The sequence below is a fragment of the Coregonus clupeaformis genome, chromosome 15 (genome assembly GCF_020615455.1).
Source record: "Coregonus clupeaformis isolate EN_2021a chromosome 15, ASM2061545v1, whole genome shotgun sequence".
NCBI classification, from domain to species: domain Eukaryota; kingdom Metazoa; phylum Chordata; class Actinopteri; order Salmoniformes; family Salmonidae; genus Coregonus; species Coregonus clupeaformis.
Genome location: NC_059206.1, coordinates 18,369,519 through 18,385,506, shown reverse-complemented (window position 1 = coordinate 18,385,506; position 15,988 = coordinate 18,369,519). Strand labels below are relative to the sequence as shown.

At 47.6% G+C, this 15,988-nt stretch overlaps 1 protein-coding gene across 1 annotated transcript in view; it reads left to right on the top strand.

The window, feature by feature from the left end:
- LOC121580047 (protein unc-13 homolog C) overlaps positions 1-15,988 on the top strand; it is a gene marked incomplete at its 3' end in the record, with an annotated part of 110,557 nt that overhangs the window by 54,267 nt on the left and 40,302 nt on the right. Inside the window, 2 exon segments of the mRNA XM_045225024.1 lie at positions 4,825-4,966; positions 15,571-15,740. Of these exon segments, the coding sequence (XP_045080959.1) occupies positions 4,825-4,966; positions 15,571-15,740 (312 nt within the window).

Sequence of the window (15,988 nt, the reverse complement as noted above, 5' to 3'; positions counted from 1 at the left end):
TGGGCTAAATTAGACCAGATTGGGCTGAGCTGAGCTGTATTATTGCCCATATAGCATTCCTGCCGTTCCTTGTGTGTCAATCAATCCCCAAGAGACAGAGACGGAGAGAAAAACTGCCTCCCGCTCCCATGTATCTCTCTGGCCTTATCGAACGTCCCATTTTAGAACCGACTTATTGACTCTTTATCTATGTATTATTCATTTGATAAACACAGACACACATTGATTGTGTAGAACTTTGGCGGTAGATAGCTAGGCAGCTGTGAGATGTGAATGTTCTGCATCAGCTAACTGGTGGTCCTCTGTAGCTCAGCTGGTAGAGCACAGCGCTTGTAACGCCAGGTTAGTGGGTTCGATCCCCGGGACCACCCATACACAAAAATGTATGCACGCATGACTGTAAGTCGCTTTGGATAAAAGCATCTGCTAAAAGGCATATTATATTATTACTAACTGCTACATCCCAGTCCTGGATCAGTGGATTTGTTTAGACTGCTATAGGAAGGAGAAATTCGGTATACTTAATAAACTCCCTCTCTCCATCACTCCTTTTTTCCATCATTACCCCTCTCTCTCTCACCTTCTCCCGTTCCCTCTCTCCCCTCCCCACGCTCCCTCTCTCCCCTCAAATTCTCTCTCCCTCTCTCTTTCTCTCTCTCTATCCATCTCTTACACTTTTTTTCTATCTCTCCCCCTCTCTCTCTCATTTTCTCTCCATCACTCAGCTTTGTAGTTGCGGTACATTATACTACATTATACAAAGCCTAACATAGACATCAGCCGTTCTCTGCCTCTTACTAAATGTTCCACCTCTCTCTACCCCTCCCTTTCCCTTTCCACATCACTCTCTCTCTCTGCTCTTCCTCTCTCTCTCTCTCTCTCCCCTTTCTCCCTTTTCACTCTGTCTCTGCCATCTCTTCCCTATCTCTGTCTATCCCCTGTATTCCCTCGCTCTCCCCCTCTCATCCCCTCTCCCCCCCTCTCTCATTTTATTGTATTTCCTAGCTGCTGTGGGCAACACAAGGCTGTAGCTTCTCATTTGTGGTGTCTTTGAGAGCCCGGCCCACCAGTCTCTGTCAGTGAGGGGAGAGGGGCTGGCTGGGGGAGTTATATACCATGAATAATACAGAGTATCACTCATACATATTTAATGCACAGTGTCCTTTTACCTTTTATGGGCCTGGGAAATACTACTTCCTCTCTGAGATGGACGGTTAAGGGTGTGTGGGGGGAGCGGTTAAGGGGGTATAGGTTGTGTGTCTGTGTTGGTGTAGGGGTGTGTGTGTGTCTCATCTATAGCCTGGGAAGACAAATAGTATCTGCAAGAGTAGCTAACCTAATATTTTGTCTTTCAACAAGTTGTTGTTGTTGCTATAGTCTGGCTAGGGCAATTCAAGTTAAAGATGCACTCCGGAATCTTCAGCACAACAAATTTGTAACATATTGTACAAATTGGATTTGCAACATATCATACGAATTGCAAAAGTCTTAAAGCTGTAATGTGTAACTTTTTGGGCGACCTGACCAAATTCACATAGAAATGTGAGTTATAGATCTGTCATTCTTATTGACAGCAAATCTAAGACGCAGTAGATCTGTTCCATGTGCGCTATTTCTATGCTTCCTGTTTTAAGTTTAGTTTTTGCGTCTTTTACTATTGGTTTTGTACACCAGCATCAAACAGCTGAAAATACAATATTTGGGGTTATTGAAAATATATTTCACAGAGATTTAGATTGTGCAATGATTCTCTACACTATACACTGAGTGTACAAAACATTAGGAACACCTTCCTAATGTTGAGTTGCACACCCTTTTGCCTTCAGAACAGCCTCAATTCATAGGGGCATGGACTCTACAAGGTGTCGAAAGCGTTTCACAGGGATGCTGGCCCATGTTGACCCCAAAGCTTCCCACAGTTGTGTCAAGTTGGTTGGATGTCCTTTGGGTGGTGAACCATTCTTGATACACACAGGAAACGGTTGAGTGTGAAAAACCCAGTAGCATTGCAGTTCTTGACACACTCAAACCAGTGCGCCTGGCAACTACTACCATACCCCGTTCAAAGGCACAAATATTTTTTCTTGCCCATTCACCCTCTGAATGGCACACATGCACAATCCAATTAGCTCAAGGCTTAAAAATCCTTCTTTAACCTGTCTCCTCCCCTTCATCTACACTGATTGAAGAGGATTTAACAAGTGACATCAATAAGGGATCATAGCTTTCAACTTGATTCACCTTTTCAGTCTATGTCTTGGAAAGAGCAGAGCTGTGTTCAAATACCCATACTAACATACTGTATACTACATACTTAATGAGTATATACACTGCATCCTATTAGTTCATTTTAGTATACTGTAAACGAACGGTATCGTTTCAGTTGAGCGTCCTAGCGCTTCGCCTGTCTACCGGAAGTTGATGCTGTTGCTATGCAACCTGTTGCTAGCTTGTTAGCATAACAAATGACTAGCTATACATTTTACGTTTTCGGGTGTGTTCGTAAATTCAATCTGGAGTGCCAAAGCCAGATCTGGAAATCCAGAGCGTTCAGAGCGCAGACTGGACGCTCTGGCGGAAGTGTAGGGTTGATCCGAGCGTTCAACGGCTGGCAAGCACCCAAGCTAACTGGCTAACGTTGGCTAGCTACTTCCAGACACAAATGAGAGAACACCTCACTCAGACCGTTTAACTCGCCATAGTAGAGCTGGTTATCCAGAGCGTTGGTGACTGTAGCTGGCAACAATTTAATAACGCTTTTTTTTGCCAACGTTTACTGACACCGGCCATATATTCAACGGGTGTTAAGCGTTCGTAAATTCATCAGTTATTCTGCGCTCTGGCACTTTCAGACGAGCATGCTCTGAAATCGGAGTAGATAGCCAGAATTAACAATGTCCATTGAAACGCACAACGACTATACCACTTAGCTAAGAATGATGTGAATAATCAAGTCAATAAACGTTGGGTAGTTAGTTAGATAGCAGATAGATAATATACTGCCTGGAAAGTTCGATGTATTAGTAACCAACTAACGTTAGGTAACTAGCTAACATACCGGTACATACTGCTGTAATGCTATGCGGTTCGTAAGGATAGTGTAGCTAACAAATTGTCAGCCAATGTAACTTATCTGAAAAGTCACTACTTTATTACATTGCTCAACATTTTCTTCATAATTAGTTAAAGCAATGAATTTGTATCCGCTCTCGTCAGACTTACCCTGCACATTTTCCGCCATTTTCTTCTAATCTGAAAACGTTGTGGAGCCACGCCCATTTTCGGAAGAATTGCATTTTCCGTGCCCTAAAATTACGGAAAGAGTGTCCACTGCTTGTATACTTAGTATTTTGGCGAATTTAGTATGACATCTGGGAACTTTTGGCTTACTAAATATATCCATACTATGACCAATAGGCATACTATTTACTCAATTCACATCACAAATACTACGGTTAGTGCAGTTAGTATGAGTATTCGAACACAGCTCAGGTGTTCCTAATGTTTATTTATTTATTTTTATTCATGAGAATTCACTACTAAGCTGTATATTCCATATTTGCTTGTTTTGTAACAATTGCTTGTTTTGTCACATAAACTTAGGTAAACTATTAGAATTTTAGTAACCAGGAAATGGCGGAGCGATTTCTGCATATGGCACCTTTAACATATCACACGAAATGGATGGCATAGTACACAAAAAACGGGGACCTGTTTTGGCTCGTGAGCACCACTTTCAAAACTGCTGGCTGAAATTATACAAATCTTTAAGAGTGCATCTTTAAGTGCTGTATCTTAAATAAGACATAAAAAAAACTAAAGTGCACTTATTTTTTCATACTAACACTGACTTTGCTGATAACTTCTTTATTGAGGAAAAATGTATTTACTAAGACTCTGATATGTGGTTGTCATAACAAGCTATCTTAAGATGAACATAAGTCACTCTGGATAAGAACGTCTGATAAATGACAAAAATAATTGTAAAAACATTTAAATGTAATGTGTGTGTGTTCGTGCATGGGCGTGTACGATGGTGGTGGACTGGTCTCTCTTGGGTATCTGTCTGTTGGCGAAGCAGATATTCACTGCTTCACCAACAGACAGATTGGCTATACTGGAGACACGTTTACATGGTTATGGCACCTATACATAAGACATAAGGCTCATACTAGTTTATAGCAGGTAATACAGCATTACACCTGCAGGCTATAAGTGTTACATACGTTTTAATATGTATATTATACTGTATATTAGTGCTGGGCTGGAACAAAAGCCTCTTAAGTCTTACTGTTGTTATTTCTGTGTCTCTCCTGTCTCCCCGTGCCTCCCCCTGTCTTCCCCCTGTCTCCTCCTGTCTCCTCCTGCCTCCCCCTGTCTCCCCTTGTGTTCCCCTACCTCCCCGTCTTCCCCTGCCTTCCTCTGTCTTCCCCTGTCTTCCCCTGCCTCCCCCTGTCTTCCACTGTCTCCCCTGTCTCCCCTTGCCTTCCCCTGTCTTCCCGTGCCTTCCCTTGTCTTCCCCTGTCTTCCCCTGCCTTCCTCTGTCTTCCCCTGTCTTCCCCTGCCTCCCCCTGTCTTCCACTGTCTCCCCTGTCTCCCCTTGCCTTCCCCTGCCTCCCCCTTTCTTCCCGTGCCTTCCCATGTCTTCCTCTGTCTCCCCCTGCCTTCCCCTGTCTTCCCCTGCATCCCCCTGTCTTCCCCTGTCTTCCCATGTCTTCCTCTGTCTTCCCATGTCTTTCCCTGTCTTCCCCTGTCTTCCTCTGTCTTCCCCTGCCTCCCTCTCCTCCCCCTGTCTCTCCCTGACTCCCCCTCTCTCCTCTCCAGTGATGTGTGCCCAAGGTCTGCAGGCCAAGGATAAGACAGGTTCCAGTGACCCCTACGTGACTGTCCAGGTAGGGAAGACCAAACGGCGGACCAAGACCATCTTTGGGAACCTCAACCCTGTCTGGGATGAGAAGTTCTTCTTGTGAGTATCATGAACATACAGTATTTCACTACTACAACATTACTACAACCTAAGCCAGTGTACTACAGACTGTATTATAGACGTTGTCCTGTGTGGCTTATTCGGTAGCGCATTGCACTTGCAACCCCAGGGGTCGTGGGTATGATTCCCATACATAAAATATATGCACGCATGACTATAAGTCCAGGTGGTGTACATCAAGCTGCCTCAGGCTACAGAAACAAGAGATAAGCTCCTACCCTATGGGCCATTCTGGCTCAGACAAGGCTACCTTCTTAAGCTGTAATACACAAACTTTACTCCAGCAGACATTGTTATCACAGACATCTAGAACCTACAACACCAACAAATAAGGGGAGCGGAGAGGGGAAATAATAAAAATGCATTTAAATGAAAAATGTGTTATTGCCATGATTTTCATCTATATGGAAACTCATTTCACACCAGCTTTGTGTTTACAGTTTTGTTTGTGTTTACTGAAAGTATTGTAAAGCTAACCCATGTTAGCTCAGTCCCTTTTTAAATAAACAACAACTTCTAAAATGGAGAGGTAACTTTTGATGATGTGTTGTGCTGTTGTGCTGTGTAGACATTGACCCATGGTGGCATTAGAGAAGGTATTATGGTTGAAATCTTGCTCTCTGTGAGTCTGAACTCTGAACTCTGAACATGCCATTAACTGACTGAGTGGTGACAGACTGTCATGTTGATTGGAATGTTGTTCATGTTGATGTAAAGTGCACAGAGAACCGAGAACTAATGGTATTATCTAACACCTAACACAACCTAGAACACTGGAATATGGCATTCTGTAAAACAGCAGTATAGCACAATGAATCACACATCTCACATCAACGTCATGAGGCTTAAGGAGTCTGTTCTAAAGCCAGTACATCCTGTTGTTGTATAAATGCATCACGCATAAGGTGAAATAGCGCCATTGTTCACCACAGCCACAGTTGTTATTGTTTTTGTTTGGATGATAATAGAGAAGAGGAGCAGCCAGCATCCTGAACACATTTTTATGCAGTTCATACTCTGTTTTTCTATGGCGCGTGCAATGATGTGGACTAATGTCAGAGAAAAAAGTTTGAAGTAACTTCTTATTTTGTTGTAATATTGCAAACGGTGTGGTAGTTTCACCAAGTATGGACTCAAGCTTTAAATAGAGACAAACATAGATAAAGATAAATCAAGCACCCCATTTCCATAGAAACCATAGCGCTGGCGATTAGAATACCTGTATCTAGGAGACGGAGAGGCTTTGTTGGAGCTGCCTTCCACCATGCTCTCTATCTGCTGATGGAGGCAATTTGTGTGTGTGTCTGTGTGTCTGTGTGACTGTGTGTCTGTGTGTCTGTGTGCGTGTGTGTGAGTGTGTGTGTGGGTGTGCATTTGTGTTCGTTAGAGAGACAGCCTGATTGCAGCTACTCTCACTCTCCTCGCTCTCTTCACTCTCACACTCCTTACTCTCACTTCCTTTACTCTCACTCCCTTCACTCTCACTCCCTTCACTCTCACTCCCTTCACTCTCACTCTCCCCACGCTCCTCACTCTCCACTCTCCCCACTCCCTTCACTCTCACTTATCTCACTCTCCCCACTCCCTTCACTCTCACTCTCCCCACTCTCCTCACTCTCCCCACTCCCTCTACTCCCACTCTCCCCACTCTTCCCACTCTTCCCACTCTCCTCACTCTCCCCACTCTCCTCATTCTCCCCACTCTCCTCACTCTCCCCACTCTCCCCACTCCCTTTACTCTCACTCTCCTCACTCTCCCCACTGTCCCCATCACTCTCACTCTCCCCACTCCCTTCACTCCTACTCTCACTCTCCCCACTCCCTTCACCCTCACTCTCCCCACTCCCCTCACTCTCCTCACTCTCCCCACTCTCCCCACTCTCCTCAATCTGCTCACTCCATTAACTCTTACGCTCCTTAATCTTACTCTCCCCACTCAACACTCTCACTCCCTTCACTCTCTCTGTGTGTGTGTCTGTTTGTGTGTGGTATCTATGAAAAACCACAGAATGAAATGCGGATAGAGTTACACTGCTCATTCTTGCCTCCTGTGCAAAAAAGAGAGGGAGGGAGGGAGGAGGAGAGAGAGGGAGAGAGAGAGAGCAAGCAAGATAGAGAGTGCAAGAGAGAGAGAGCGCAAGAGAGAGAGAGAGAGAGCGAGAGAGAGAGCAAGAGAGAGAGCGCAAGAGAGAGCAAGAGAGACAGAGAGGGAGAGACAGAGAGGGAGAGACAGAGAGGGAGAGAGACAGAGAGACAGACGGAGAGACAGAGACAGAGACGGGGAGACAGAGACGGAGAGACAGAGAGGGAGAGACGGAGAGGGAGAGAGGGAGAGGGAGAGAGGGAGAGACAGAGAGGGAGAGAGGGAGAGCGGGAGAGACAGAGCGACAGCGAGACAGAGAGGGAGAGACAGAGAGGGAGAGACAGCGAGGGTGAGACAGAGAGGGAGAGACAGCGAGGGAGAGACAGCGAGGGAGAGACAGAGAGGGAGAGACAGAGTGACAGAGAGACAGAGAGGCAGAGACAGAGAGGGAGAGAGGGAGGGACAGAGAGGGAGAGACAGAGAGACAAAGAGACAGAGAGGGAGAGAGGGAGAGACAGAGGGGGAGAAACAGAGAGACAGAGAGGGAGAGACAGAGACAGAGAGGGAAAAGATGTTATCTCCATGCCATGTGACAGGGTCTTGGGCTCTTAGCTCTTTTCCTGACAGGGACATCCATCTGTGGGTGCCACTAACACACACGCACACGCATACACACACATAACAAACAAACACACACCCCTGGGTGGGGGAACACTATGGACAGCAGGGTTTCCTGAAGAGATCTGGTGAGGCAGAATGACATCCCCCTCTCCTCTCCTTTATCCTTATCTCCTTCTCCTCTCCTCTCATCTGCTCTCCTCTTCTCTTCTCTCCTCTCCTTTATCCTCCTCTTCTCCATCATCCTCTTCTCTCATCTGCTCTCCTCTTCTCTCCTCTCCTTTATCCTCCTCTTCTCCATCATCCTCTTCTCCCCTCTCCTCTCCTGCCCCCTCCCCCCTCTCCTCTCCTGCCCCCTCCCCCCTCTCCGCTCCTGCCCCTCCCCGCTCTCCTCTCCAACCCCCCTACCCCCTCTCCTCTCCTCCCCCTCTCCTCTCCTCCCCCGTCTCCTCTCCTCTCCTGTATCCTCCTCTCCTCTCTGGTCCTTTACTCTCCTCCGTTCTCCTCTTCTCTACTTTACTTTCCTCTTCCCCCCCCTCTCCTCTCTGCTCCTCTCCCATGTTCTCCTCTTCTCTACTTTACTTTCCTCTTCTCCTCCTCTCCTCTCCCCTGCTCTCCTCTCTCTCCTCTCCTCTCCATCCCCCTGTCCTCTCCTCCTTCCAGGTCTTTCATTTTCCACATACATCTAGAGGAGAGGACAACTCTGAAGCCCCAATGGCAACCCTAACCTAACAGCCACCCACACTATGCCAACCCTAGCCATAATATATGACTGTGACGTGACTACACTGAGTCTCCAGGTCTGTTTGTGCTCCAGGATAGTGTGAGGTCATATCAAGTTAGGTCAGAGCTGCTGTCAGTAGATAAAACAGCTGAGCGGCTCTAGAGAGGGTGGGAGGAGAGGAGGATGGGAGGAGAAGAGGATGGGAGGAGGGAGGATGGGAGGAGGGGAGGAGGGGAGGAGGGGAGGATGGGAGGAGGGAGGAGGGGAGGAGGGGAGGAGGGAGGATGGGAGGAGGGAGGAGGGGAGGAGGGGAGGAGGGGAGGAGGGAGGAGGGGAGGAGGGAGGATGGGAGGAGGGGAGGATGGGAGGAGGGAGGAGGGGAGGAGGGGGAGGAGGGAGGAGGGGAGGAGGGAGGAGGGGAGGAGGGGAGGAGGGAGGAGGGGAGGAGGGGAGGAGGGAGGAGGGAGGATGGCCACACAGCTTTTCACCTTCAAGGGCTGCTGGTAAACTAACTCTGTCCAGTGGTTGAAAACGCGCTTTGGTGATGACATTTCACTTCCTTATGCTATAAAATACATTTTACCAAGACAAATATGATTCTTCATGTTCTGAATCATTCAGTGGGGTCTTTCTCTAACATATCATTAACATTATATCCAAAAAGTTGGATTTCGTTACCTAATACATCCGATATTAAGCACCGAGCTCTGTTGAGGATTTTACATGTTGAGGTGGTCGTCTGCAAAGTTGTTTCCACGGGTCGCAAAAAGACAAATTAACACAAACTGAATTAAACGTAAAAGGCTTTGAAAATAAAAAGTTTTGTTGTGAGAAATCTTTGAAAAATAACAGTAATTTCGCATTAATATGAAAAGCGTATACTATAATATGAAAATATTACATGTCATGTCTCAAAATCGATATCTATCTTACCTCTATTGTTTTATGTCAAATCAATGAAATTGTATTTGTTACATGCTTCGTAAAAAACAGGTGTAGACTAAATGTGAAATGCTTACTTACGGGTCCTTTTCCAACAATGCAGAATTGAAGATAAAACAATTCAAATAAAAATGGAAATAGTGACACGAGGAATAAATACACAGTGAATAACTAATAACAATAAAAAAGTAAAAATAACATGACTATATACAGGCGATGACAGGGGATGTCCTCCGGATTTGAGAAGAAAGATGACCAGTTCAACGGTTAGCCTGTCATTTTTTGTTGCCTTAATTGTCGCACAGCATCCAGCCAAGCTGACGTAATGCAATTTTCCAGATTTTTGACCACTTTTTTAAATCTGATTTAGTCACCCTAATTTTGGCCATCCTTTTGGCCCATTGATAAAAATATGCATTTTTGATTGGACAACCAGTGGTCACCAACCGGTCGATCGCGATCTCCAAGGCATTCCTAGTCGATAACCAAACATTTCTGTAAAAAACCCAACAATAAAGCCTTACATTCCAAAATGTTTTATTCCTTTTGTGCTGTTGGTGTTTGATGCACTTGATTCAGCAGCCCTAATGCCGGGAAGGCAAAGTATTCCCATTTTGAACTATTTCATGTGTTTGAAGGTAGAACTCCGCCTACCCGGCAGGCCCAGAGAGCAAATCAAGTGCACCTATAGGCCTACCACTGGCCAACCTGTCAAAGGCGTCAGTGAAATGCGGTGGGCGAAGTCAAACGCAGGACACAGAGCTGATCCGAAAACGTACTTTACTTGAAAGTAAACTGTGAATACACAATCTCCACACAGGGAGGAAATAACCCGCACACTAACGACTGCCGATCATGAATACAATCACACACAACACACAGTGTAAGACAGAGGGTTAAATAGGGAAGACAATACAACATAATGGGAAACAGGTGTACACAATCAAGACAGAACAAGTCGAACACAGAAACATAGATCGGTAGCAGCTAGTACTCCGGTGACGACGAACGCCGAAGCCTGCCCGAGCAAGGAGGAGGGGCAGCCTCGGCTGAATCCGTGACAGTACCCACCCCTTGACGCGCGGCTCCAGCCGTGCGCCGACCCCGGCCTCGGAGACGGCCAGGAGGACGCGGAGCAGGGCGAGTCGGATGACTCTGGTGGAAATCCCTCAACATGGAGAGATCTAGGATGTCCCTCCTAGGGACCTAGCACCGTTCCTCCGGACCGTACCCCTCCCACTCCACAAGATACTGCAGGCCCCCCACCTGACGCCTCGAATCCAAGATGGAACGGACTGAGTACGCCGGAGCCCCCTCGATGTCCAGTGGGGGCGGAGGAACCTCTCATACCTCAGACTCCTGGAGTGGACCAGCTACTACCGGCCTGAGGAGAGACACATGGAACGAGGGGTTAATACGGTAATTAATAGGAAGTTGTAACCTATAACAAACCTCGTTCAATCTCCTCAGGACTTTAAATGGCCCCACAAACTGCCGACCCAGCTTCCGGCAGGGCAGGCGAAGGGGCAGGTTTCGGGTCGAGAGCCAGACCCGATCTCCCGGTGCATACACCGGAGCCTCACTGCGGTGGCGATCGGTGCTCGCCTTTTGTCGCCTGATAGCCCGCTGCAGGTGTACATGCGCAGCGTTCCAGGTCTCTTCCGAGCGCCGAAACCACTCGTCCACCGCAGGAGTTTCGATCTGGCTCTGATGCCAAGGTGCCAGGACCGGCTGATAACCTATCACACACTGAAAAGGCGTAAGGTTAGTTGAGGAGTGGCGAAGTGAGTTTGCCCAGGGGATATATCCCGACCACTCCCCCTGCTGGTCCTGGCAATAGGACCTCAGAAACCTACCCACATCCTGGTTCACTCTCTCCACCTGCCCATTACTCTCGGGGTGAAAACCTGAGGTAAGACTAATCGAGACCCCCAGACGTTCCATGAACGCCCTCCAGACTCTAGAGGTGAACTGGGGACCCCGATCTGACACTATATCCTCAGGTACCCCGTAGTGCCGGAAGACGTGTGTAAACAGGGCGTCAGCAGTTTGTAGGGCTGTAGGGAGACCTGGCATAGGAATGAGACGGCAGGCCTTCGAAAACCGATCCACAACGACCAAGATCGTAGTGTTCCCCTGTGAGGGGGGAAGGTCCGTGACAAAGTCCACCAATAGATGAGACCACGACCGTTGTGGAAAGGGTAGGGGTTGTAATTTCCCTCTGGGCAGGTGTCTAGGTGCCTTACACTGGGCGCACACCGAGCAGGAGGAAACATAAACCCTCACGTCCTTGGCTAAAGTGGGCCACCAGTACTTCCCACTAAGACAGTGCACTGTCCGACCGATCCCAGGATGACCAGAGGAGGGTGACGTGTGAGCCCAATAGATCAATCGATCACGAACCTCGAGCGGCACGTACATCCGACCCTCCGGACACTGGAGGGGAGTAGGCTCGGTACATAACGCCCGCTCAATGTCCGCATCAACCTCCCACACCACCGGTGCCACCAGACACGATGCCAGGAATATGGGAGTGGGCTCAATGGACCTCTCCTCTGTGTCATATAGTCGGGACAGGGCGTCTGCCTTAGCGTTCTGGGAACCTGGTCTGTAAGTGAGCGTAAACACAAATCGAGTGAAAAACATAGCCCATCTTCAACCTCCTCGCCGCTCGGATGTACTCCAGGTTACGATGGTCAGTCAAAATGAGAAAAGGGTGTTTAGCCCCCTCAAGCCAATGCCTCCACACCTTCAGGGCTTGAACCACAGCTAACAGCTCCCTGTCCCCCACATCATAATTGCGCTCCGCCAGACTGAGCTTCTTAGAAAAGAAAGCACAGGGGCAGAGTTTTGGTGGCGTACCCGAGCGCTGAGACAGTACAGCACCGATCCCAGCCTCGGATGCATCCACCTCAACTTGGAATGCCAAGGAAGGATCCGGATGAGCCAGCACCGGAGCCGAAGTAAACAGGTCCTTCAGATGCCTAAAAGCCCTGTCCGCCTCAGCCGACCACTGCAGACGCACTGGCCCTCCCTTTAGCAAGGATGTAATGGGAGCCACTACCTGCCCAAAGCCCCGGATAAACCTCCGGTAGTAATTGGCAAAACCCAAGAACCATTGCACTTCCTTCACCGTGGTTGGAGTCTGCCAATTACGCACGGACGAAACGCGGTCAATCTCCATCTCCACACCTGACGCGGACAAGCGGTGTCCCAGGAAGGAGATGGACTCTTGGAAGAACAGACATTTCTCCGCCTTCACATACAGGTCATGCTCCAACAGTCTACCAAGCACCCGACGAACCAGGGACACATGCTCGGCTCGTGTAGCGGAGTATATTAGAATGTCATCGATATACACCACTACACCCTGTCCATGCAGCTCCCGGAAAATCTCATCCACAAACCATTGGAACACTGAAGGAGCATTCATCAGACCGTATGGCATGACGAGGTACTCATAGTGCCCCAAGGTGGTACTAAATGCTGTCTTCCACTCATCTCCCTTCCGAATACGCACCAGGTTGTACGCGCTCCTGAGATCCAATTTTGTGAAGAAGCGCGCCCCGTGCAATGACTCCGTCATACTAGCAATCAGAGGTAGTGGATAGCTGTATTTTATTGTGATCTGATTTAGACCACGGTAGTCAATGCACGGGCATAAACCACCATCCTTCTTCTTCACAAAAAAGAAACTCGATGACGCAGGGGAAGTGAACGGCCATATGTATCCCTGTCTCAGAGATTCGGTGACATATGTCTCCATAGCCGCCGTCTCCTCCTGAGACAGAGGATACACGTGACTCCGGGGAAGCGCAGCGCCTATCTGGAGGTTTATCGCACAATCCCCCTGTCGATGGGGTGGTAATTGAGTCGCCTTCTTTTTACAGAAGGCGAGAGCCAAATCGGCATATTCAGGTGGAATGTGCATGGTGGGAACTTGGTTCGGACTTTCCACCGTCGTTGCCCCTACGGAAACACCTACACACCTCCCCAAGCACTGATCAGACCATCCCTTGAGAGCCCTCTGTTGCCATGAAATAGTGGGGTCATGAAAAGCTAACCAGGGAAGCCCCAACACCATGGGAAACGCAGGAGAATCAATCAGATACAAACAAATTCTCTCTTCATGCCCCTCCTGCGTTTTCATCCTGAGAGGCGCTGTGACTTGGATAGGGAAGGGCACATCGACTGGCACAATAGGAATCCCTAACTTATGGGTAAACTGACGATCGATAAAGTTCCCAGCTGCGCCTGAATCTACTAGCGCCTTATGCTGGGACTGAGGAGAAAACTCGGGAAACACAACATTCATACACATATGCGCAACAGGGAGCTCTGGGTGAGTTTGGTGCCTACTCACCTGGAATGGCTCATCAGTGCACTGCCTACTGCCTCGACTCCTAGGAAGCCCTCCCCAGCACCGACCAGCAGTGTGTCCTCTGCGGCCAAAGTTGGTGCAGGGGACGGCCCCTCTCCTGGTCTCCCTCATAGCAGCACCTCCGAGCTCCATAGGGGTAGGCTCGGAAGTGCTGGGGGATGGAATGGACGGCCCCGGATCCGGACGTCCGCGGGTAGCCAACAGGGTATCCAGTCGAATCGACATGTCCACCAGTTGGTCCAGGCTTAGGTTGGTGTCCCTGCAGGCCAATTCCCGACGCACGTCCTCCCTCAAGCTACATCGGAAGTGGTCGATGAGGGCCCTCTCATTCCATCCCGCGTTGGCAGCCAGAGTCCGAAAGTCCAGTGCGAATTCCTGCGCGCTCCTCTTCCCCTGTCTGAGGTGGAATAGACGCTCACCCGCCGCTTTTCCCTCTGGTGGATGATCGAATACCGCCCTAAAGTGGCGGGTGAACTCCGCATAGCTGACAGTAGCGGCGTCTATTCCCCCCCACTCGGCGTTGGCCCACTCCAGCGCTTTACCGGACAGACAGGAGATGAGGGCGGACACGCTCTCGTATCCCGAGGGGGCCGGGTGGATGGTTGCCAGGTAGAGTTCTACCTGGAGCAGAAAACCCTGACACCCGGCAGCTGTGCCGTCATAAGCCCTCGGGAGCGAGAGCCGAATCCCACTGGACCCTGGAGGTGAAGCGATGGGTATCGATGATGGTGGTGGTGTAATCGGAGGAGGTATAGGAAGACCTCCTCTCTCCCATCGCTCCATTGAGTTCACCACACGTTCCATGGCGGTGCCGAGAGCCTGGATCATGGCCACTTGTTGTTGTACGCGTTCTTCCATTGATCCGGCTGGCACCGCTGCTCCTGCTGACTCCATGTCGTTGGTGTGTGACTCTGTCAAAGGCATCAGTCAAATGCGGTGGCAGAAGTCAAATGCAGGACACAGAGCTGATCCGAAAATGTACTTTACTTGAAAGTAAACTGTGAATACACAATCTCCACACAGGGAGGAAATAACCCGCACACTAACGACTGCTGATCACGAATACAATCACACACAACATACAGTGTAAGACAGAGGGTTAAATAGGGAAGACAATACAACATAATGGGAAACAGGTGTACACAATCAAGACAGAACAAGTCGAACACAGAACGCACAGCAAAGTTGATACTGTGAGAATTCAAAACTTTTAAAACCATGACTAGAGAGAGACTCAACAAATACAGGAAGAGCTGCTGTTTTTATGAGTAAGTTCATGTTTAAGTTGTTATTCAGCACTGTCAACACTTTTCTAAGCCATAAGATGTGCGTTCTTCCTAAACCCACTCATGCTACAACCAGCACTGCAGCTGCAATGAATGAGTATAGCAAAGTGTTCCGATAAGCATTGTATTGTTATTATAATAGTATTGTATTGTTATTATAATAGTATTGTATTGTTGTTATTATAATAGTATTGTATTGTTGTTATTATAATAGTATTGTATTGTTATTATAATAGTATTGTATTGTTATTATAATAGTATTGTGTTGTTATTATAATAGTATTGTGTTGTTATTATAATAGTATTGTATTGTTGTTATTATAATAGTATTGTATTGTTGTTATTATAATAGTATTGTATTGTTGTTATTATAATAGTATTGTATTGTTATTATAATAGTATTGTGTTGTTATTATAATAGTATTGTATTGTTATTATAATAGTATTGTATTGTTATTATAATAGCGGCTTGTGTCTTTTTTTTATATTGCCCTGAACTAACTCATTTTACTGTTGCTGTTTTTCTACCCATGGTGCTTTGTTGTTCAGTGAGTGTCACAACGCTACAGACCGGATCAAGGTGCGTGTGTGGGATGAGGATGATGACATCAAGTCTCGCATGAAGCAACACTTCAAACGAGAGTCGGACGATTTCTTGGGTCAGACCATCATCGAGGTCCGCATGCTCAGCGGGGAGATGGATGTGTGGTACAACCTGGGTATGTTCTGTATCAGACTGCTTCCATGTTCTAGATAAGACTGGTTCTATGTTCTAGATTAGACTGGTTCTATGTTATAGATTAGACTGGTTCTATGTTCTAGATAACACTGGTTCTATGTTCTAGATTAGACTGGTTCTATGTGCTAGATTAGACTGGTTCTATGTTCTCTATAAGACTGGTTATATGTTCTAAATTGGACTGGTTCTATGTTCTAGATAAGATCGGTTCCATTTTCTAGATAAGAG